At 40.3% G+C, this 24,687-nt stretch overlaps 1 protein-coding gene across 3 annotated transcripts in view; it reads left to right on the top strand.

Annotated features, from left to right (window-relative positions):
* The window catches only part of ARHGAP18 (Rho GTPase activating protein 18), a 98,719-nt gene that overhangs the window by 5,301 nt on the left and 68,731 nt on the right, over nt 1-24,687 (top strand). Inside the window, exon 2 of one of the 3 annotated variants that reach the window (XM_052784303.1) lies at nt 18,656-18,718. The exons of 1 other annotated variant lie outside the window; for it this stretch is intronic. Coding sequence is in view for 1 of the 2 variants with exons in the window: in XM_052784300.1 (XP_052640260.1) it covers nt 22,780-22,859 (80 nt within the window). In the remaining variant the exon portion in view is untranslated. Of the gene's footprint in view, nt 1-18,655; nt 18,719-22,709; nt 22,860-24,687 lie in introns of those variants that run through there. One more of the 3 variants, XM_052784300.1, reaches the window with a different exon arrangement.

The following is a 24,687-nucleotide window of genomic DNA, read 5'->3' as shown; positions in this document are numbered from 1 at the left end:
TTGCAAACAGCAATTTTATTGTTGCCTCTTAGTTGCTTATGCTGAGTAGATTCTGCTCTTTCCCATGTGATTGTCTACATTTGAATATGTCTTTCTTGATTATAAGTGATCAGAAGTGACACTATAATTTTAAGTAATGTCTGATCAATGTCTGTAATGATATTAAAACTCTGCTGTCTAGCCTGATATAGCTAGACATACATAGGACTGCATATGCCTTTTTTATTTCTGTACTACACTGTGTCTGATGGTTGCCTTATGACCAATTAATATCTGTCATTTCAAACTGATGAGTCCCCTGGCTTCTAGCATAAAATCTAGTTATTAAGTCTATTAAATACATGCATTTGTGTCTCATTTTTATTTTTCCAGTCCTTTTATTCATCCATTTTTCTTCTATAATATCCTGGACTTTCTCTAAATTGATAACCCTAATTTCATTCTATCAGTAAATTTCACATTTTTCTTTCTGTGCCAAAGTTATGAATGAAAATATTAAATAATAAGATCATTAGTAAGAGGAAACCTTGAGAAGTTTTAATAGGAAGACTACCTTTTCCCCAATTCATCAGTTCATTTTTGAGTGTAATGTATTGCTGTCTCTTTTCAGCTAAGCCTTTCCCCAGTTTACACACTTGCACTGTTCCCAATCCCCTGTTTGTGTAATTGTGTATGTAGTTATGTTCCTTATGTGATACAGTATCGAATGCAATACTGAAGGCCATATAGGTTAGATCTGCTGCAGCCCCCCATCTTTCATACAACAAGTTGTTTTATTACCAAAATCTGTGTTTACCTTGGTAAAGCCATGTTGTATTTTATCCCAGGTTTCCATTTACCTCTGTGTCTCAAAATATCCTTTCCTCTGAAGTCCTTAAAAAGACTTGCACACTATCGAGCTCAGAGTAACAGGTGTAAAGTTGCCAGTTTTTCTGGTTTTCTCTTTCTGAATTGTATTTCTTGTGTTGACATTCTCTGGTAATGTGGCATCACTTGAGCCGATAGATTTATTTAATTACTTACTATTGAATTCACAGGTGAATTGTTTCAATATTTGGGGCAGGAGATTATCTATTCTGCCTGGCTTAATTTTACCAAACCTTGAAAACTTTGCTTCTATCTGGAATGCGATTTAGTGTTATACACACATTTTCAGTAGTTGTCTGGCTTTTGCTGTCATTCTCCTTACAGAAGATCAAGTGAGAAAGTTTTGGGGTGGCCGTGCCAACATTATCTTTGATCTCAACTCCATTCTTACTGTGTAGCAACCTCACTGGAATTTCATTTTTCTTTTTCTCTCTACTGTCAAAAAATAGTATACATTTATTTTAATTTATATTGCTAGGTCTCAGGACCTGTCAACTGTCAGGACTCATCTTGACTTTTGGCAATTCTCATTTTATCCCTACACTTTTTGACCTCTAAGATAGAGCTTATGTTCTGCCGTCCCTCCCCGTCAATCCTTTCTTGTAGTTTTTTTGCTCATAGCTTATACAGTGTTCAGAAAAATCCATTTATTTTTTCAACAAAAGATACTGCACACTTGTCAATTATCTTTATGGAGCTGCCAACTCTTTTGCTTCAGAGGATACTGAACATCCGAGAAGCCCATGGCGAGGCTGTAGAACAGAAAACTCAAGGTCTTAGACTTGGGGATCATCTATGTGTAAGCCTGAACTCTTATTTTTGTTTAAAAGTGACATAGGATGAAAAAAGGCATGCACTCTGCAAAATGCTAGTAACGACATACTATTTAAAGTAGTCAGTTCAGCTCATTTTGACTAAATGGGATTCCTGAATGATTGTGTATCAGCTCTGCAAAGATGTTACCTTCTTCCATCAGCACATTTGGCTCGAAAAGGGGATATTTGTTCATTGCTGCTTTGAAACAGCTTAAACCACTTTCTGACGAATCTATGATAAATGACAAAAAAATTCTCAAAGTGAATTAAGAGTGCAGCATCCAGCAGTTTTCACTCAATTAAACTTGACTGGCGTTTTGGCTAAAGACGGCCATCACTGATGTTTTGTTAGCATTTCATTTCTCACCATTCTGCTCCATGTGATACCTCCCGGCAACCACACAAAGCAGGAGGATTGTCAGAGCCCAGGAAACATAACATGAGGCACTCACCATTTTAGGTTTTCACCGGGCTTGCCAGGTGCAATAGAAAGGATAAGAGACATTCGTACCGTTTGGAGGTGGAGGGTGACGCTTGCCACCAAGGAGAAGGCTGGCTGGCAGATGTTTCTCAGACTGCATCCTCTCTTTCTGATACTGTCAAGCCAGATGCAGCCCCAGCTGGGTGGCCCATGTGGTGGCTTTTCCAACATTGGAAAGGAGATGGCTGCATTAGCTGTGTAGTCATTTCCCTCGTTCTGTTAAGGAATAGTTATAATAACTCTGCGGCATACACATACACCTTCATTCCTTCACTCTTACTGCTCAGATGCTCATTTCCTCCAATACTTCCTGACGTATCCTCTCAGCAAAACTGACTGCAATAAGTAATTGGAAAGCCTAATATTCCCGTTTATTTTTTTGCCGCAAGAGTGGTCAATAGAATCATTGGATACTTGATCCTATCATGCAAGAAGTCTTTCTCAGCCTCATTCCTCCTTTGTACTTTCAAAACCGCCTTCATAGTCTCTGGCCAAAAAAAGAAGACAGTGTGGCCATCACAGTCCATCAGCTTGGAGGGAAGGGCAACATCACTTGAATAATTTTTTTCTCTGCAGCACAAAGATCAAAATGAGAAACAGTGCTGCATAAAGTAAGCTTTGAGAGATCAGAGATTTAAAGCAGGAGCTTGAAGTACGGCAAAAATTATTAGAAAATCCACTCAAGAAAATAATGCAGGCAAGCACATTTTATTTACTAGAAGCCAGCAACCCAGAACAGCAATTAGCCACTATGTGTCCCACTGAGCTGTGGAAATTTGAATAGTTATCAGATGGAGTAATTAGAAACTGAGCAATTTTGTGGAATTACTGATACATAAGTCAAGCAATTTTATGGCAAGAAGTTGGTGACGTTGTAAAAAAAGGGTATATAGTTGCAGTTGTAAAAAATATACTTCTCAGTGAGCGTAGTAACAAATAGTGAGAGAAAAGAAATGCATGCTAATTAAAAATGTCCACCCAGGCCTAAACACAGAATACAAGAAAAAAACAAGTGGCAAGAATGACATTTGGAGGCAAGCTCAACATAAAGATGTCCGGCAAAAATGAAGTAGTCATAGGCGTTCAATAAATTTAGCAGTTTTAAGAACAAAAGCCCTCGTACTTCCTGTCCTCCCAAAAATAAGGTTAAAGTCAAGGCAGATATTATTTATGGAGTTAAAAATTCTGTTTGTTTCTTCCTTATGGCCAGTCAAGCTTGGACAAAGATAATTTTTCTTATTTTGTTTGATTCTGTTTTGTTTAATACTGTTTTCAAAGTTGGAATGTCTGTAGGTGGTGGGGGTGGCAGATCTCCTCATGCTGTGGGCCTGGTCATGCACTGACATCACGGACTTTACCATAATTCCCAAGGCAAAACCAAATGGCCTAGAGATTTACACAAAGTAATGAGAGCCAGACCTACTTACCCTTGCTTACACGTATCTTTTCCTTCATTCCCTTTCTGCAGAATTGACATTTCCTCTAGCAGAAATGTGAGGACAGTCCCTCCCCCTCTTCACAGGTGCAAACCAACCCGTGTAGTCAATTCTATAATGCTGTCTAATTATTTAGTTTTTCTCCAAACCCCAGATTTCTGGAGATGGCTTATATGTGATTGAATCTGAATGTCAGAACCTGCAAGTAAATATTAAAGAAGCTGGGGACATATCCTCAGCATTGTCTGTTGGTAATTTGCACTGCAGCTGTATAGAGCAACTCGGTGAAGGAGATGGATGCAGAAATGCTGAATCCAAGAACTGCAGTAATAGCTGGGTGGTTGGCACTGCATCAGATACTTAACTTGCAAAGGCAGGAGTCCAAAAAGCTCAGAAATTTCAGTAAAAGCTTAATTTTATCATGTAAGCAAGGAACATCTAGATAAAAATATTGTTCCTTTTTCTCTCAAGTTGAACAGTCAGATAGATTTTACTTTGATGATGAGAAGTGGTAGTCATACTCTAAACAAATACTAATGGCTAAAAATACAGCATAGCTGAGTGAATGTGGCAAAAGAAACATTTATGGCAAAATATCAACTTCTGCAAAGCAACTCAGATTACTAGAACAATGGGGTTTTGGCACAGGAATTAGGAATGCCAGAAATCAACGTTCAACTGTGTGTGTGTGAGTGTCAAACATGAAGTTAAAAAAAGACCCCAGTCTGTACTCACTATTAAATCAAGCAGAAAACAATAATTTCATTAAATGGTACAACTGACAGAGGAACTGCAGAATCAGAACTTTGATTCCTGCCAAGTATTTTGCCACATAAAATTAGTAGGAGGAGTGGTTTTATAGTCCTTGGTTATCAGAAACCCACCATTTACTAATGTGTTTATAGGAAGTTATTGATATTGTTTGAAATACACTATGAAACTCCTATGTACAATTTATTATGATGGACCTAATATGAAAAAAACCTCAAGTATCTATGGAAGGTTGTGCTAAATGGGTTCATTAGATCCAGTTAAAATTTGTAGTGAGAGACAGTTTTAGCATGCAGGAAAGTGAATTAGTGGTTCAATTCACACTTTGCAAAAGTGTCACATTGAACTAGTTAAATGGCTGGGATGATCACTCACCTGAAAGGGAATTGCTTCAGTTGAGAATCGGGATCCTTGCTGGAAGATTACACTTATTCAAATGACAGCAAGGAAAGGTGACACTCAGCCATCATAAGAGTGTAGTACTTCAATACTTCAATAATACTTCTGTAATACTTTTGTTTGGACACAAAAGTGAACAAAGATTCTAAGTACAAGTAGTATTCAGTGGATAGAAGGCTAGACCACCTCTAAATAAGAATCATAAACCAAATTAATGCTGTTACAGTAGCATATATTATGTCCTCTATGTCTTGGACCTGGGGGATCAATTTTTATTCTGAATGCTGTTATTTGATACACATTTAACAGCAGTTAAGGAATAATAGAAGTCCAGCAATCTTTAGTGTTTCTGATTGCTGTGAATAAGAAATTAACTGTCTAAAGAGAAAGTAATGTGTGTTATTTGTACCTCATGAGCCTTACCCTTTCCTCTGTGAGGAAAGGACTCTGACTGAGCCTGTCATCATAGAGGGGTCATTGACTTCTCTGGGTGGAGGCATCCATTGCAGTCCAAGTTGCTCAGATGTGCAGATGAACGTGCATGTGCAGAAAGACAATTACAGTTGTGATAACATCTGGCAACTAGGAGAGAAATGTTCTTTAGAACCAGTTTTGATCCACCTCAGATGATTAAATCGAGTCTTTGCCACAGAGGTGACCTGTGGGACCTTCGCCCCTGCACATTGCTGGCATGGGATCACTACAGCGAAGGGTGGGTGCAGAGGAGAACTGGTCTGCCATGTATTTTTCCTGTAGGAAATTTTAATTCTGTTAAAATAATTTTGGTCCCCTCTGCTCATCTCAGTGGAGAAGCATATGGTCCCACATTTGGTGGCTAGCTCTAGCAACAGATTAACATCTTAGATAATGCTACATTTTGCTATTATGACAGTAAATGCAATTAGACCTGGGCATAATGAGACAAAAGATTCCATAGCCAGAGAAAAGCACAGGTTCTCTACGAATTAGAGACACAGTATTGATTTGTAATTATATATATGAGATAGAATGGTTTCTATCTCCAATAATCCTTAAAGACTACCATCTGCCTCTAGACAAATTTAAGAAGGAAATTTAATTTGGATAAAAATCTGCTGTGGGTAGTTAATTCAGCTAAGGGATCAATTTCTAACAAAATTTAAAGACTGGGCTGTGTGATAATCCTTTGAACTACCTGCAGCAGCACATTTGTCCTTAGCTTTTGTTCCCCACAGTGGCACTCAGCTTTTTGGTAAGTGATGTACCCAGTATGGTCAATAAAAACAAACAAATTTGAAAGAATTTAAAAATTGCTGCTATTGTAATAGTAACAGTAGTAGTAAAACTCATCAAAATATAGGTGATTGATAATAAAGGTACATTCAAATACATCTTTGTTAAATGTAATAATGATATGAGGTAAGTGGACATTTTTAAGATTCATTTAAAAATAAGAATTATGAATGCATGCATGTGTACATACATTTGCTACAAATGGGATCAACGAAGACCTTCAGTGTTACGGGCTAAGACAGACATGAAATGAGGGCAGAACAGAAGTGTTTGAGTAAATGCCAGTTTGAAGTGTCTTCTCAGTCTTTCAGGACTGCATTTCTGCTCCTAAGCAAGAGCAGTTTGCATGCAATGAACTCCCTGGTATACCCTGACTCCCCCTGCACTCTGTGTCCTTAGCAATTCCCTTTGAACTCTCTCACTTAGTAGAGTATAAGGTCCATTTCAATTTGATAAAGAGGAAATCATGATGACCTGTATATAATAGATTTAAGTGCAATGTGGGGTGTTATGTTTTCTTTCAAGATGTCCTTAGGGCTAATGCTGAGATATGATTTTAATGTTTTGGGCTTCATGTTGCTATCCATTTAATGGTTTACATCAGATTTATAAATCCTTCATGACATTTTTGCTAAAGGAAACATTACTTCATCTATTACACTGCTAACAACAGCATATAGTTTTCTTAGGTAAGTCAAAAGTTCAGGCCAGTGTCAGATGTTAGCTACATTAGTCATTTGTGATGAAAGAAAAGGCTCTATTAATGCTTATGCACAAGGATTAAGATGACTTGAATGCTGTAATCCTTCCTGTTTGACTGTTGGCATCATGCTGCCATGTGACAACAGCTGTTTCCTTCTTAATCTAATGGAAAAAAATGGTGGTAGATTGTTTCTTGCACCATTACAAGCTCAGCCTTTCCAATTCATGTTTTAGTAAATATGCATATTTATCACAGTAAAAACCTCTTAAATGTATACGTGCGATACATGTAGTATAATCTTGTTTATTTTGGCATCTGCTTTAGTAAGCACCCAAAGTACAAACTGACGTTTTTCTGCACCAACGCTTTATTTTTAGTTCTGTAGTTAGGAGTGTACTATGTGGGACAGCAGGATCCAAAACTTATCATAAGGAAAAAACCAGGCATTTGGGGCACATCAAAAAAATGAGTAAGCATTGCATGTCATGGCATTTTGTAATTGCCACTCTTGGCAGAAGGCCAAACATGAAGTCCACAGAGTCTTTTGAATCTACTGGTACTAGAGGATCCTGCCTTGGAACTGGACATGAAGCTGACATCTCTGTATTTCCTGCCAGCTGCTGCTTTCAGGACACAAAATTACATTTGATTCAAGTATTCCCTGATCTTCAAATTGTTAGTGTACTTACGTGAAGCTTGGAGTTCTGAAACTCATCCCTGAGAATCTGATTTGGACACTGTTGGATTGTGGTCCCATCATAGGTGCTGGTTTGACTGACAGCTACTGGTATGTTCACATATGTTGAATACATTTGGTATTAGAGATAAAATGCTTGCTAAATGACAAAGTATTCCTTGAAAGCAGAAGACCGGACATTTGTATTTTTTTTTTAAATATCTCCTTTTGAGCTGGTGATGCACAGAAGAGTGACCGCTGTTGGTTGTGAAGTGGGAGAATTAAGCCTGAAGATCCTGTCCTTCTTTATAGATATTTTCTGAGTTTAGCTTGGGAACACAGTGAAATGCAGACATGGATAGGCGGGAGAAAAAAAGGGTCACATTGGAAGTCAGGCAAATAATTAATTCTGTACCTTCCAAGAGTAGAAACTCAGAACTGAAGGATCCCATTAAATACTTTATTATAATTTCAGGTGAAGTCCTTTGAACTGAAAGTAGGGACATCTGTATTTACAAGAACAATGAAGGTTGTAGAAGGCACCTGGTTTGCACTGTTAGCCAGTACTCTGTGTGTGTGTGTGCTGTAGAACATCCTAATAATACACAGGAAAGGGGGGAAGGATTATGTGAGTGTCAGTTTGGGAACTATTATGCTCTGATCCAGACAATTATTATAAACAATCCTAATTATTGACAGCAGAAATACTCAAAGCCAGCTCTTAACTTCCAGCAGCAGAACTTCCAACTTCTGCTGGGGGAAATGGGCTCATGGTCAAGGTCTCCCAAAATCCACCTACGCCAGCTCAGTAACTGTTGAGGGAATGAAAACAAAACTGCTCTCTGTTTTGCAAAACACAAAATGTTCCTAATAGCAGGACAGAAAGGGCGAATGGTCTTACTCTGCTGTGTACTCTTCCTAGCAGATCTGCACTATGAGAAACAGAATTCCTTACTTCACGTTTGAGGATGATGGTTTCACAGGCTGGAACACACCATGGACTGGCTGCAGAGAGACTGAACTTCTCACTCGCTTCTAGAATCATTCTCTGGAGTCTGTGCAACCACTAATTTGTAATTCAGAGGAACTTTGGACATACTCTTGTATTAGCTAAGAGGCATGCTAAGATTGTTAGCTTAGCAAATCACTGGATTCTGCAGTGCTCTTTTGTATTAGCTGCTTCCAATAATGAGACTTTGCATGCAAATACAAATAGTTGGGCCAAAATAAAAATATTGCAAGCCCTAATAGATAGAATTAAGTACTGCAGGTATTTTTATGACCCTGCAGAATGTATGAATAGTGATCAAATGTTTAGGGATAAAATGGAAGGAAACAAAATATGGAATACTCTGCTTATATTAAAGGCCTGCTGCGTAAACTGTATTTAATACCATCTTTAAACAGATGAGTTCTTGTGAGTATTCTCAAGGGGGTTTCTTTTGTTTGCATGATCTACCTTGGTTTAGTCTGAAGTAAATACATCTTATTTAAAATGTATTCTTAGGTTTCAGGCCTAGTGCCTCAAACATAACACCAAAACCAAACGATCAGCGGGACAGTCTGTGGGCATCAGTATGAGCTGGATTATGAGCTCTGGGGACGCAAGTGAATGTAATTTTTTGAAGAACATAGGAGCTGATAATATATACTGACATTTTATAGTGAGAACAGATCTTTTTTTAGAAAGTCTTCAATCCAGAGGTATTCTTAATATTTGTACTTTTTGCTATAGCAAAATGTATTTGACAGTTGTAATTCTTTAACTCAAAATACCACTCAGAAATTTGGAGTGATGCAGAGGATGTCTTTCTGTTTGTCCATTGACATTTTTGATATTTACATTTCCAATCAGGGCATAAACACAACAGTTTCGCCTGAGTAAAATGCACCATTAAAATTTAAATACATGTTTATTTTGCTAATACATAATTCACTGAATTAAGATAACACTGAACATCCACTGTGAGCTAAAAACTTGGCTTGCAATTTAGAAAGGGGCCTGTGTTCTGCAGATAAGTACACTGTCAGTGTTATTCTGCGTTTAAATGTTTCAGCTACAGGGTTTAGAACTGAAGAATTGCTTCATTTCTGCAAAGCAGGAGCAGGCCAACCTGTGCATCACAAGATCCAGGTTTAGGACTGAGTTCCTGGGAGTTATTTGTGACCATGGCACGTTAAATGTGATCCAGATTTGCTCGAATGGTGATGCTTTTAAATCTAATCAGAAAGTTGTATCCTCAGAAAGTTCAAGAAATTCAATCATAAAGTTAACAGGATGTGTTACTTTTTAAAAAAATTATTTTTTTAAAATAATGCAATATAATAAAAGATTTTTGCTACTGTCCTATATACTGAATCATAATTTGTATTTTTTGTCATTCATACACATTGACACTACTTTCATTGTTGCAAGGAACCAGAATTATTTTAAATTATGGCCTATTTGAAGGTAAAAGTAGCTCTACTGGAATGGACCGAAAGTCCATCTATGTGGTATCCTACACGTGTTTAAAAGATGCCCATATAAGAGTTTTAAGGCAGGGCCGACATTCCCAATGCTTTCGCCAGCTTGCAGCCATATGCTGCCAGGCAATTCCTGAGCCAGATATTCTTTTTATGTATTTAGTAGTAGTCCATGGATTTATTTTCCGTGAACATGTCTGGTCTTGCCGAGAACCTGTGTAAGCTTTTAGCTTCCCCAGCATCCTGTGGCAAGCAATTCTGCTGCATAAATCGTTTTTTTCATTGTAGTTATAGTTAATTCCCCTTAGTTCTGGTACTGGAAGAGACAGCGAATGATCCATTGATAGAACTCTTTTTTTTCCCCTTTGAGGTTTGTATCTTGCTAATTTAGGTCCCTGTCTTCACCTGCAGACCACCTTGTCTGCCCTCTTCGGGTTTTTTTGTGGTTTTTTTTTTAATTGATCCTATAGTTATAGTAGACGGCAGTAAAATTGCTAGGATTACTTGTATGAGCAAGGTATACCCAACTAAGCCCTAAATTAGAAATGGTATTTAATGTAGTTTAAATCTGGATATTGTTTAAACATAAATGCAGTTTCCATTGTATTTTGTTTGGATGTTGGGGGCAATCAGCCTCTTAACAGAAAACCTGATCTGACTGTACAGTTTAGGCCAACACTTATTTTGTTATTAATGCGCATTGTTTACTTCGGTAGGAGTATGTTATGCCAAAAGAGTTTGCTGTGTACTTTTATGGCTTAAAAGACTTTCTGACATACACCAAGTATAATACAGAAAATGCCATTGGTAGATTTCTAAGTATATTCCCAGTATTCTGTATTTTGCTATATGCCAATAATTTAAGAATGGTACATAATCATCTATTCCAACACTTCCCTACTTTCTGTCCCTAAATGTGAATAATACAAAATACAATACACATACTGGGTCCTTATGCTTTGAAATTTGGGTCCTTGCAAAGCAACGCTGATGAAGCTTTATTTTAAAATATTAGCCTTGCTTTTCATTAAAGTACTTACCTGCAGCCAAAAGAATGAGAAATTAGGTTGACTAAAATAGTTACAATATTCTGAACTGAATACTTAAAACTAGGGAATTCTACTGACTAAAAAGCAGGATATTTGAAGCCCTTGGAGGGTGGCATTCATGGTCGCGGGATATGGCAATGTCCTGAAGTTATTACCATTTCACAGCTTGTTGGCAGCTAAAAAATGATGTACTTGCTTCATGGGGAAAAACAACATTCCAGTTTTGCCCATGTAACAAGTACTTCAGGCAGCACTTAAAACATTTAAAACTATTATGGTTATATATTGTAATATAATATATGTTTCTGCATAACATTACAGCACACATCGTGCTGATTCCTTGTGAAAATATCTTCCTGTGATTACTGTAATGAAATGCACTTTGCATAGATAATCTTGTAGAACCTGATGCTTCCACAAATAGGTAACTCTTAAACTGGGGCTAGGAAAAAGAAAAATCTTCAGCTTGAAATCTGCTTCTATGACCATCTGCTCTTATTGTAACAATAATCTTTTATAGCAATTTTGTCTTAATTTTTAGTGATGCCCCAAAGCAACTGAAGGGAAGAAACTAACAGGCTAAGAAAAGAAAAAAGAATGATTTTGGCAGGCATGCAGCTTTTTCCCCTTAACTGTGTACTCATGGCCAGGAGCCCCAGAAACAGCATACAGACACGTGGTCTCTGTGCTGCTGCTTTGGTAAAACTAAAACTAATAGATATCTAAAGGTTCAATGGCTGAAGATTAATTTTCCTAATTTTTGTAAGTGATTTGTGGGCTTCTGCACTCTTGAAAATCAGCCTATGATGTCACTGAGAAATGTGATTTTTTTTATAAACAATCGCTATGCTAGTAAAAGCCTTACCGCAGCTGCAGTAGAAAAGCACTTTATACTGCTACGGCCACCTAAATACCTGAACAGGTTTTAAATGTTGCAAGTACTCTTATATTGATAAAATTTATCTACACTAGGGTCTTTTTCCCTTACCCATTCTGGAAGAGTCCAATTGGCAAAATGAAAGTGTAGAAGGCCCTAGTAAGAAAGCCCCCTTTCCATAATTATTCTTATTCTTTTGGGAAGTGCTCCAAAACTGGGTACTGTTGACGAGTGCCCAGCCTGAACTGTAAATGTCTTTCTGAACATGAAGAGGAGAGGTAGCTGACACCTGGTAATCCCATCATTTTGGTGGAAGCACTGGGGAGAAGAATAGTACGTGAATCCTTGTGGAGTTTCACATTGCTGTTCCCTTCTCCTGCCTATTTTTTTTTACCCAAAAGAAAGGCTGGTCTAAATTTTTTACCATATTGCTATTTCATAAAAGGCCTGTGTAGTACAAAGAAGGATGTTGAAATAAATCAAATGGTGACTGTCCTGCTTTCAGTTGGGATAGAGTTAATTTTCTTCCTAGTAGCTGGTACAGTGTTATGTTTTGGGTTGAGTACCAGAAGAATGTTGATAACACACTGATGTTTTCAGTTGTTGCTAAGTAGTGTTTAGACTAAGTCAAGGATTTTTGAGCTTCTCATGCCCAGCCAGTGAGAAAGCTGGAGGGGCACAAGAAGTTGGGAGGGGACACAGCCAGGGCAGCTGACCCAAACTGGCCAAAGGGGTATTCCATACCATATGATGCCCAGTATATAAACTGGGGGGAGTTGGCCTTGGAGGATCGCTGCTTGGGAACTAACTGGGCATCCGTCGGTGAGTCGTGCACAATTGCATTGTGCATCGCTTGCTTTGTATATTCCAATCATTTTATTATTATTTTCATTTTATTATTGTTATTATTATCTAGTATTTTTTTCCTTTCTGTCCTATTAAACTGTTCTTACCTCAACCCACAAGTTTTACTTTATTTTTTTTCCTCAATTCTCTCCCCCATCCCACTAGGTAGGGGGGAACTGAGTGAGCAGCTGCGTGGTATATAGTTGCAGGCTGATGTTAAACCACGACAGTGACCTAAGCAAAAAATGTAAACAGAAAGCAGAATAAGAAAATATTTATTGTCCTATAATTACCCCCAATGAAGAGAATCAAAACACAAACAATATAATTTTCATATGACTACTATTTGATTACCCCTAACCAGCTAAGCTAACAGAAACATAATTTTATGATATTTGTTAATATCACTGTTATGATTCTGGGAAAATTGTAGACTCTCCCAGAGCTGAGGTACTTGTGTGTAGTTGAAGCTTTTTTACATCAGCCAGCAGGTGATGAATGCTCCTACAGATGATTATCCTCACATGTACTTCTGTGATATGTTCCAAAACAAAGTTAAATTAAATAGGTGCTACATTCCCTCAAGAGCAGCAGAGCTCACAGTATCAGAAGTATCTTTGTAATATTTCCTACAAAGTTTCATTGTCGTGCACGCTCACATACAAGATGAGTCTCTTTTCAATGAGAATTTGTGAAGTACCTTAAATTACTGAAAGTGCTTACTTCTTGCATTTCAGTTTTAAAGATGGTAGAAAATGAGTTTGGAAAAAGAGGTAAAAACAAAAGATTATGCAGCCTAGTGCCAAGATGTAACCCTCCCCTGACTTGAGAGCCCTAGCCAAGGGCTGCAGATGGCTCCTCGTCAAAGACCAAACCCCGATGCAGCTGCACATCGTGACTGCTCACTCGGAGCCCTGCTTCCCTGTGGCAGCCGTATGGCTCGGAGCCATTCCCTGGGTGCTCTTCCCTCTTGCTGGGTATGCGTGTGCATCCTTCTTCGCAAACCACCCCACTTCCCTGGCCTGTTTTGTGCCATGCGCTCTTGTTCTGATTTTGTTAGTGACCGTATTAATTTCTCCCAGTGAAGCTACGGTTGCATTTCATAGATTGACATTTCAGGAGACTTGATCATATATGCCCTCATAATATTTATATGTTATATATATGTTCACATTTACATGCATTTACATTGCTTTTCCCCATATGCATGCTTATTTAAAAGATACTTCAGCTTCTTTCTTTTTTTTCTTTTTTTTCTTTTTCTGGACATATGGTGAACAGTATTCTACATAGCGTGAGTTATTAAATAGTAAGATACTATATTAAATCAAAGTAAATCTAACCGCTATAACATAAATACTTTTTTTTTTGGTGAATATCTTCCAAGTGAACTGCAAATGTTATGTTTTTCCTGCAGAAACTACACAGATGATATCCTGATGTAGGCAAACTTTCAAGTTTTGCCTTCTGTAACACCAGCGATTTCTTCCAAAATACACAGTAATGGTAGTATATTCTTGACTTGGATTTCTGCAGCTCTGTCTGAACTTTGCTTTACAAACTTGTCTATCACAATTTCTCTGCAGAGATGAGCAAATTAGCTGCAACAAGTGATTTATTAAATTTAGTCATTTGTGACTGTCACAAATGTCCCCTTAGAGGACTGAGGCCTTAGAGGCTACAAATTTGATGCTTTCTTTAAGATTATTTGTGACTAGTGTGTGTGGCTATGCATCAGTCTAGAAATACTCATGAACTTTATACTTATTGCTAGGTACATGGTACTATAGTACAGCTATAATAGCGCTTTGAGTTCTTACTATTCTTGCTGTGTGGCTGGTATTTTTTCAGCTTTCTCACTGGCTGCTTTGAATCACAAAGAAATACCCGCCCCCCCCCATTTCTTGTACAAATTTTTGCACAAGTGTTCACGTTAATTTTCCTTGTAGTTGTTATTCATGAGAGTTACATGAGAGTTACTTTTGAATAGCTATGAAGAACAAATAAAAAGCATCAGAAGTAGAATCAGAAACAAATAATCAGGTGTTTTTCCTAGAGTTTACGTTTATGAATTTCTTGTTCAAAATTTGGCCAATCCTTGTTACAATAATGCTATCGGAAAATAGCTTCCAATCCCAAATATCATGCACTTACATTCAAATGTAATTCAAGATTACAAGTGCTAAGCGTTGCTGTCAAAGCTAATTTATGCAAAAGATGTAGAAAAAATTTTGGTTGTGTTAATTGATGATTTTTTACGGAATGCAAGCATAACAGAAACAAGCCTGGTAAGGTGATGAAACATGCAAGACAAGCAAGAATGTGGGGACTTCTATTCCTCCTTTCTGATTTGTCTTTGATACTTACAGGCACAGTTTTAAGAGATATTGTCCCATTAGTATGTTATTTCTCAAACTGTAGTCAGGATTTCACATGTGGTTCAAGTATGGTGCCCTTCTTTTGGATTTTAGTTAAATTTCTGGAAAATGCAGTTCTGAGTTGATATGAACCTTTTTTTTAATTCATGTTGAATTCAAAAGATTGTTTCAATCCAAAATAGCAAAAATAGCACTAACAGCTTGAAATACTCCATATTAAGGGTGGCTGAATTTGATTGCATTGTGTCAAATGTGAGAGAAGGAAACATTTTTCTAAGATTTGTTTGGGATGAAAAAGAATGATGCAAAATGAATATTTTTGTCAATAAGAAAGAACTAAGAATATTTTGCTTTGTGTTAACTTGAAGTTTTACTGGGTAATTTTCAGTTTCAAAGCCCTTACAGACAAGTGGTTTTCTTTCTCACAGCCCATGACTCATGCAATTGTGCCTTTCTTTGTTCTGAAGCATTTCTTCTCAGCTCATAGTGACATTTCTGGGTAGCTCTGGCTTGCTCAGTTTAGGATTGTGTCACAATTTTCATGAGCTTTTCTGACTGACTAAACTCAGAAGAGACTCTTCTCTGTAGCTGCTGTATGTTTTACTTCAGATGTTTTTGTGTCACAAATTCAGCTGTAATCAAATCTGCAGGCAACAGCAAAATTAGAAGGGTAATGAAGAGAAGAGCTCCCAGTCAATCTGCAGAGTGACTTAGTGAACATGTGTGAGAGAGAGCATGGTTTCAACTTCCTAGCCAGATGTAGACTGGAAAAACTATCCCAGCCCCTACTCAAACCTGATCTAAAGCAGGGGGGAGTAGCTGACACAGATCATGAACCTGAGTGATGGATACAGCCTGCCTTTTAAACCAGCAAATTGTATGTTTATTTTCAAGTATGTTCTCCACACTTGCTAGCAACCATCTCCATCTTGCTTGATGAAACTTCAGCTGGTCAGTTCATCCATTCAGTTACACCCCAAATGCTGGATATAGGGGTCTACTTCCTGACTTAAGGGAGAAGAGAGGTGGAGTTGTGAGTTACAGGAATCTTCTCTGCTCCTGCCTCTCCAGTGGGTTTGGTGTTGGTTGCAATGTCCAAGAGAAGAGACAAACCCAGGTTTTCTGGCATTCATATGACAGCACCCTCACAATGACAAAGTGAATGCTCCCGACCACTGTATGTATCCCTCCTAAGAAATTTCAGAATGAGCTTCCTATTTGTGCTTCAGTGTGCAAACTGGTCAGCAAATCTGCTTAAACTGTATCATGCACGCATATGTTCAAGTCAGTCATAGAAGGACTATAAGCACCAGTGTGACAAGCAGACGTGAGAAAAGCTAATGTTTTCCACAATACCGTGTTTGTGATATAGTCAGAAGAGTATTTGTGATGTTGTACAAGGTCCCAGTTGCTCTACAGAGTTCAGGGCCCTCATGCTCAAGAAAAATCAATTCAAATTGGAACGGATACAGAAGGAGTCAACAAGGATGGTCAGGAGGATGGAAGATCTCTCCCTGAAAGAAAGCCAAAAGCACATAGCGTGTTTAACCCAGAAAAACTCTTTTTGAAGGGTTATACAGCTGCCTTCTATAAATGTAAAACAGGATTGAACAGGAACATGAGATACCATGCTCCAGAGTTTTTATTTCATCTTTATTTCATTTCCACACGCTAGTATATATCTACCTATGCAGCAAATGCATTCAGTGTGCACCACATCTAGGTGACACCTTGGGGGAATTAAGAAGGACCAAGGCCATTATATTCTGAAAATACACTGTCTTTTTCATAATTAGTGGCATATGTGAAGTCATGGTTTATAAAACCAAAATTGTATCAAAACTAGTTCAAGAGAAAGGGGGCATTCAGAGTCACCAGTGAAAATCCTTTAGTCCCCAACATTCATGCTGACTTTCCGCTTTCCAAAAGTGGCATGAAACATCAGTTGTGGTATTAAGTTTTCCCCAAAAGTCCTGTACCTCATGGGGAGGTACTGCAAAGTGTACTAGATTTATCATCTGTTCTCTGTGCTTGTGGATACAGAAATCCATGCCATTTTATCCCTATTAAATCACGCACCAAAAGAAAGTAAACACCCTGATGTAACGGGAAGTAATGTGCTGCATTTTTTGGTACCTTTCAATGTAATTGAACATATGGTGAATCATCCTCATAGATAGCTAGATATTATTAACCCCGTTACATGCATAGGGAAAGGGATACAAGAATTGATACAAGGGTTTGTGCAAGGTCACACCACAAATAAACATGGTTAAATTACCACTCCTGAAACTGATACACCTCCGGGTAAAATTCAGCAGCTGTCTGACCATGAGCAAAAACAAAGCAGATGAGAACCTCAACCACTCACCCCCGCCCTGTGATTTATGTAAGGTAAGCAGATGGGCTGCAATGGGCAAGATCTGAATTTCTCCAGGGGGTGCATTCAAGAAGAATCAGACTGGATAAACTAGAATAAATTCGTGTGCTCATTAGTCTTCGTATGGATAATCTCAAAAACGGCATCGGTAGTTACTGTTCCACCTTTTGCAGTCACCGAATTAAGAATTACCGAAGCAGCCACCAGAGTGCACCAGATACATTTTAGAGCAACTTGCAAGAAAAGAGAGGAACGGAAGAAGTGTCCCTCCCTTTTCTTCTTTTCTTTTTGCTATGGGAAACAGATCAGCTGTTTAAATATGTACGTGGAGGGCAGTGAGGGAGAAGATGAAAACTTTCAGAAAGCTGGGAGGGTGTCGGTTCTTTTACTTGGCCATGTCCTTGCAGTTGCTTGTGCCAATTGTGTCTTGCTTGCTAAATTCCCCCACGTATTGAGCTGCCCCTTGATAGTATTGGACTCTTTTTTCCATAAAAAAGCCTATGAAATTTTGAATATAGGATGCACATTAGCTTGCAGATCAGACCATAAGAAATGTTCACAATGTGCTGGCTAGCAAACATGTTACCAGCTTTCTGTGTACAAGTCTGCCTTCTGTGTATGTGTCTGACTTCATCCCCATCTTTGATATTCAGGGATATGTAAGCTGATCTGAAACACCTCCTACATACCAGTACTGTACATTTCAGAGTACTGACTACTCCACATGGTGTATCCCATACGGTGCACATTGTAACTGAACATTGCGTCTTCCATATTTTGAAGGGCAGCATAAAAGCATTAAAGGTGGAGCTTATCTGACAGATGCGGACATCTGCATGTGACCTACTCATGTAGTCAACCTTCCTAGTCAGTGGAAATAGACAATTCTAGAGCGTGATGCATCTTTATGTCCTAAAGTGGAGGTCTAACATAGGGCAGAGGATTTTACCCTCTAAAAGTGCATTTTTTTCACGGACTTTCAATGGAGTGTAAAATCACTTGCATGGGTTTAAGTAGGAGTTAAGTAACAGAAATCATGCCCTGAGTATGGAACCTGAAATATTCTTTTTTTATATTATTCTTAGCATTGGTTATTAACGGCTCCATAACACTATTCACATATGTGGTTCTTTATGTAGTGGAGTGCAGCAATACATGAAGTGTGAAGCTTAATAAGGATTAGATTTCATCTTATGATATCCAAACAACTTTCTGTTTCATGTCTTTTTTGGCCGCTAGCTGGAACCCTGGAAATAGAATTGGACAATGGAAGTGCTGCCATTTTATTTGAATGTGAATTAGGTGAGTGAGCTGGCAAGACATTTTCTGCTTAGGTTAAAATCCATCTGAACAAATTTTACAGTAGATAATGCTAAGGAAAGGATGAAACTCTCCTGCATTAAAAATATACTTTAAAAGTCCTGAAGTACAGTTGTACTTTCCCTGCAGCACTGCATTGGCTGTCCGAACGCTCTGGCATTGGTTCCAGAGGGATCTCTGGGCCTCAGCAGGAATAAATCCATCTACTGCCATTGAAGTCAGCCTGTGAATTCGAATTTGTTAGCTCAGCTGTTACTATTTCCTCAAGCCAGTGCTTCTCAGTGGATTGCATTTTTACCTGCTGGTAATTGACGCATCATCAGGAACATGGAATGAGAAAAATCACCCATCACCTATATAAAACATATAATCCTATATTTATACAAAATATGAAAATAAGTATGATTTATTTTTTTATTTGGGAAAACTTTAAAAAGGAAAAAAAGTCACTGTGCAGTGAAGAGTCAAAAGCATGTGTTGAACACATGCATATTCAAACCCTGTAAAGCAGCGATGCAGGATGGTATTGCTGAGAAGTTCTCTTTTTAGTAATTGCTTTGTAAAGAGAGCACTAAGCACGAGAACCCTGCCTTACCTGCTTGGCTCTGGTGATTGATTATATTAAGTGTAAAGGCACTGCATGACATCTTAATCTAAATATTTAAACTCTTTGAAGGAGTCTTGGATTCTGTAGCAAGATAGGCTGATTTGTAATCTCCTTTCTCAATGATATCTCCTTTTATCACATAAACATATATGCCTCAAATGGTGCATTCTTATCTAGTTGATTACGAACAACCTTACTTTCCAAATAAGCATCCCGGTACCTTGTTAAGAACATGAATATTAACTGCAAACTCAGCAATTACTGACTCTAAGTTGGTTTAGGCGGAAGATACACTGGTGAGAGTCGTGATATTCATGTCAGTTTACAGCAGTAATACATCTGTAGGTCAAAATTGTTTAGCTGGCTCCACTGTAAATCAGGAATAATTTCATCAAAGAAAACTATGCTGGTGTTATGCTGTTCTAACAGGACAGAGTTTGATGCTATCAAGTTGTCAAACATAGTAAAGAAAAAAGTGTGCCCACAGTTAAGCTCCTAAATCCACTTTGAAGTGCGTCATATTAAAGACAGATTTAAGAAGGGAATCAGTATCTCTGGTGGTTTTATCAGTAATTTAATCCCTATTCTCATTTATTAACAGATCTTACTTCTTTCTAGCTCCTTTTCCCACCCTCCTTGTGATATACTTACAAAAGCTTTCTTACTCTCCAGTTGACTGGTACTTATTCTGGGTTTTGCCATTCTTAATCCTCCCCCGCCCCCCACCCTGAACAAGGCAGGTTCTTCCCCTTCTCCATTTGCAGTAAAATTTTCTTTGAGCAGTCCCTGGTGATGCCACATTGGCTACATCTCGTTCTTTTTACAGCGGCAGTGCAGCATGTTATGGTGTGCCTTAATTATGATGTGTTTTAAGATGCTTATCAAAGAAAAAGCAGTTTATATTTTTGTTCTTATAGCACCTAATATATATTTAGTTTGGGCAAAGGGCTTTGGAAAGCACTCATTAAACACAGAATGCTTTAAATGTTTTTACTTTTCTTTCCATTATTTTTTAGCTATTCTTTAAAGGAAATTTTATAACTAAGTGGAGTATTTGGCATGCCACCAACTAGCTGAAGTTTTAGAAATGGCCAGGTCCTAAGGACCCTGATACTTACATGTTTAGTTTTCTTGGTTTAGTTTAAAAGAAAAAGGTTGGGTCCTTCAGAAAATAATTTTGCATTCTGCATAGGCTGTTCGACAATTAACCACATGTGCATTTAAAGAAAGAGCCAAAGGCACCAGCGGGTAGGTGTACTGACATACATTAACAGGATGTTTCCTCATCTCATGCTGATGTATTTCTAAAGTGAGCAGTGAAAAGTGACAAGCGTTGTTTGTGTGTTTATGTGAGAAGTTAGGCCAATTTTTCCCTTTTGGACACAGCCTGAGATGTAGAGAAAGCGCTGTACCTTTGTAGTGGGAGTGCAGGGAAATCTTTTCACAGTCCCAAGTTTTGCAGTGGCTTTATGTCCTTGTTTTTGTGTTTGTGCCTGTGAGTAGGTACATGCAGATAATTTGTCCCAGCGTATTGCTCTTGGTGCATGCTGCTTGTTAAGCTGTTGTAGCTGTGCTACTAAGCCATTGCTTAAGCAGAACTGCAGCTGTGCCTTCTCGTTACCCATTCCCTTTGGAGATGAAGAAAATCTGGGGAGGTGGGGCAGCACTAGGCTCTCTTCTATGTACTGTAAATCTTAAAAAATCCACATAGATCAAAATAGACCTGTTCTTTTTTCTAATTTTTATGCAAAGCTTATCTGTTGGTACTAATGTCCAAAACACTTTGGCCAGCTGCCTACAGATAAAACATCTTACAGAAGCCATGCAAGAGGCAGGCTTTATTAAAACCCACCCTTACCCTCAATTCTTTATATGAACTTAAAACTAAGGCAGCAGCTGACCTTCAGTGGTGTAAGAAGTGGAAAGGCACCTCCATAATAGTTGGTCTATTGAACCTCTGCGAAGTTTTCCTGTGCTTGTGATGTTGAGACTGTTCTCAAAATTTCATGGTGACATTACCCTGTTTAAAGAAATCGGGGACATCCTGTTTGGCACTCCGTAGAAGGCCACCCTTTTAAGAAGAAACGTACTGGATGAAATTATCTGCTTAAGTCAATGACAAAATTCAGTTATGTCTGGGTATGACCCGTGAACTCTGCAAAGTCACCAGCTGTAAGCATCAAGGACTCTGACGGACAACTTGATCTTGCTCAAACATGATGGGAAGTTCTTCCTGTTTGCTTCTCTGCTGGGAACAACTTCATAGCGACCGTAGGTCGAGATTTCTGTGCTGCCCCTGCTTGACAGCTCTGTGCTGGAGAACAGCTGCACAGAAAAATGCCTGGTCCATCTGCGACTGCATGCCGCTTTCTGATTTAGGTGTACGATGGTTTAAATAAGTGACGGTTCAGAACTCGGTACATTTACAGGTTATGTTACAGTTGCCATGGAAGAAAAACCAAACGGGTTTGTGTTGTGTTACAGATCCTGCCTACCAATTCAAAACTAAGACCAAGGCAGTGCATCCCATCTCATCGCTGTGCCGAGGCGCAGAGGAGGCTGCCCCTACCAACGAGGCTGGCTGGGCGCTGCCCTGCTCCGGCTGTCGTGGGTTGGCAGAGTGTGACCTTGGAGCTAATGGCGGCTGGTTTAAGGCGCGGCAGCTCTTAGGCAGCTCAGTCACCTTGTGTCCTCATCTGACGCTGTTGCCTGCTGCGATTTTTATCGCAAGCGATAGCTTGTAATTAAAAAAATAAACCATCTCTGTGCGTGAAAAATTAAAGTTAAACCAAGCACAGAATAATGTTGTGGTTCACTGAAATGGACAACGTACAAAGCAAACACTGAACACGCTCCTCATTTTTCTTACCAGTGTGCTGCGTTTGCAACAGGGCAGTCTCACAAGCCACCTCTAAGGGAGCTGCAGTTCACGGGTAGCACGCAGCACCCACCATCCAGCCAACTCACTCAGGTCTGAAACCGCAGCAACTTTTCTTTAATTGACCGATTTCTTTGCAGTACCTTAAAACAAACTCCAGCCTGACCGAAGAACGCTGCTTTTTAACCCTGCGTGGCGTGTGCAGGCTCGCGGAACGCTAAACGCGGGCGGCCGCCGGTGCGCGGGTCCCGGCCCGGGTCGAGTCGCCGGCGGCCGGTGCGGCGTGGGGCGGCCGGGGTACGCCGCGGGCACCCGCTCCCAGCGGCCGCTCGGTGCCGCCGCGCCGGTGAGCGGCCGCGGCCGCCGGCTCCCACGGCGTCCGGGTGCCCGAGGCGGGAGGAGGGGCACGGCCCGGCGGAGGGCGGCGGCCCCGGCGGGCCGCAGGAAGCGCTGCCGTCACCCGGCCCTGCCCCGCTGCGCTGCCAGCGGGAGGCTGGGCCGCGCCGGGCCGCCCCGCTCCGCCTCGGCGTCCCCAGAAGGGATGCGGCGGCGCACGCCATGAGCTGGCGGTCCGGCTCCCGCGGCGTGGTCCTCACCGCCTACCACCCCAGCGGCGGCGGCGGCGACGCCCCCGGCGGGTGAGTGGCGGCGCGGGGAGGCCGGCCCGGCGGCGGCGGGCGCTGACCGGCCCGGCCCGGCAGGGCGCGGGCGGCAGGTGCGCTCGGGGGCGGCGGGGCGGGGGCGGCTGCAGCTCGGCCCGCGGGCCGTGCCGGGCTGTGCCGCGGAGGAGGAGGAGCGGACCCGGCTCAGCGGGAAGCTGTTGCGCGGGGATAAGGTGTTTTCTCCGGCCCCCCGGGGCTGGTAGGGTTTCCCCATTTCTGCACTTTGTCCCGCATCCTCCCAAACGTGTTTTTTTTTTTTTCCTTCGTGTTCCTTCACCACTTTCGCCAGTAACCTCCGCACGTCGCGGAAACCCCAGGCATTTTGCTGGGCTTCTGAAAGTCGAGGACGAACAGCAGACGCCGGCTGTTGTCAAGGTGTTTGTAGCTAGAAACAGCCCCGCGGCCGCCCGAGTGGGTTGTCGGTGTTAAGACCAAACTGTTTCTGGTCGGTGCGGTTTTGGACTTGGCGCGGGTAGGGTTTGTAGGGTGCAGTGGTGGGTGCTGCCCCGTGGCTTCAGGAGGAGCTGGACCCCAGAGTCCGTGGCTGTTTGTGGGATGCAGTGCATAGCTTTTCATATAATCTCTTTGCGCTTTACCGCTTTGTTCTTTGCGTTATTGTCACTTTTTTACATGAGGTAAACAGAAGGAAGGTGCAGGTAACAACAAGATAAACTTTTTAAAGCGTTTGTTATTGTGCTTAAAAGGTGAAACTGATAACGGGCAAAGAAGCCAGCTTCACTTATGAAGGCTGAGGACCTCCTAGTGCCTCACAGCATGTGTTGTATACAGGCAGAAGCACTGCTGGCTTTTCTGTAGCAATAACCAGAGAGACTGCTGTGTGGAAAGGAGAATTTTGTCTTTATGGCCCATTCAGTCTTGTCTCTTCCTTGCTGAAACTGTCAACAAAGGTCCCATTGATAAAGATGGGACTTTTATTAATGCTGAAAAGCCAGCTGAAACTGGGAAGGTATTGAAAGTGGCACGCTGTTTCCATGTGTGCATAGGAAGAGCGTGTCTGATCAAAGAGATTATAGTCTGATTAAAAGAAGATAAAAGGAAGTACAGTATGTCACTCTGGACAAAAGATAACTGATGCACCATATGTCACACCAAGAGGCCACAGCAAAGGCAAGAACTGAACTAAGAAATACAGCCTACCCTGTGTTTGAACCACAAAGCCATGCTTCTCTTTTAGTTGAGCTCCTTCCTTCTCTGTAAGTAATGTTATTTATCAACCTTGCTTTAAGTCCTGCTGTCATCTTAGCTACGTATATAAGGGCACTGCAGATCTAGTTGTTTACTATTGAATGCAAAATATGTGTATTTCTGCAAGAAAATCACAAAATCCACCACCTTCTCTATTATCGTTTGTGGTGTTTTTACTTCTCATACCCCTCAAACTTCCCATGCAGGAGGGACAAGATAAAAACCACTTTCTCTGCTTCTTGGGATAACTTGTGAATAAGGATTTGTGTATCTGTAGACTGTTAAGATCGGTTCCCTCAACACAGGGCTGCCTGGATGCATGGCTCTAAGCTGCAGTTACTCTCAGCCCGCAGAGGCCCCAGACACACGAGCACAGATGTGGGGGCCCCTCTGTGTCCTAGAAATTTGTCTCCTGTGCTAATGCCACCCCATTAGGAGCAGTGACTCATCAGGTTCCCAGTCCTCTGCAGCTGCTTCGGGGACAGCCTCCTGGGTGAACTGAGACACTGCCATGCAAGTAATGGTGATCCTTCACAAATTGTTCTGATGTGAGATTAAGGGAGGGTGGGGTGGGGTGGGGAATAAATGTGAAAAGCAG

Source organism: Harpia harpyja, chromosome 4 (assembly GCF_026419915.1).
Source record: "Harpia harpyja isolate bHarHar1 chromosome 4, bHarHar1 primary haplotype, whole genome shotgun sequence".
Lineage (NCBI taxonomy): Eukaryota > Metazoa > Chordata > Aves > Accipitriformes > Accipitridae > Harpia > Harpia harpyja.
The sequence above is the reverse complement of the archived record's forward strand: the minus strand, read 5'-3'. Positions and strand labels throughout refer to the sequence as shown.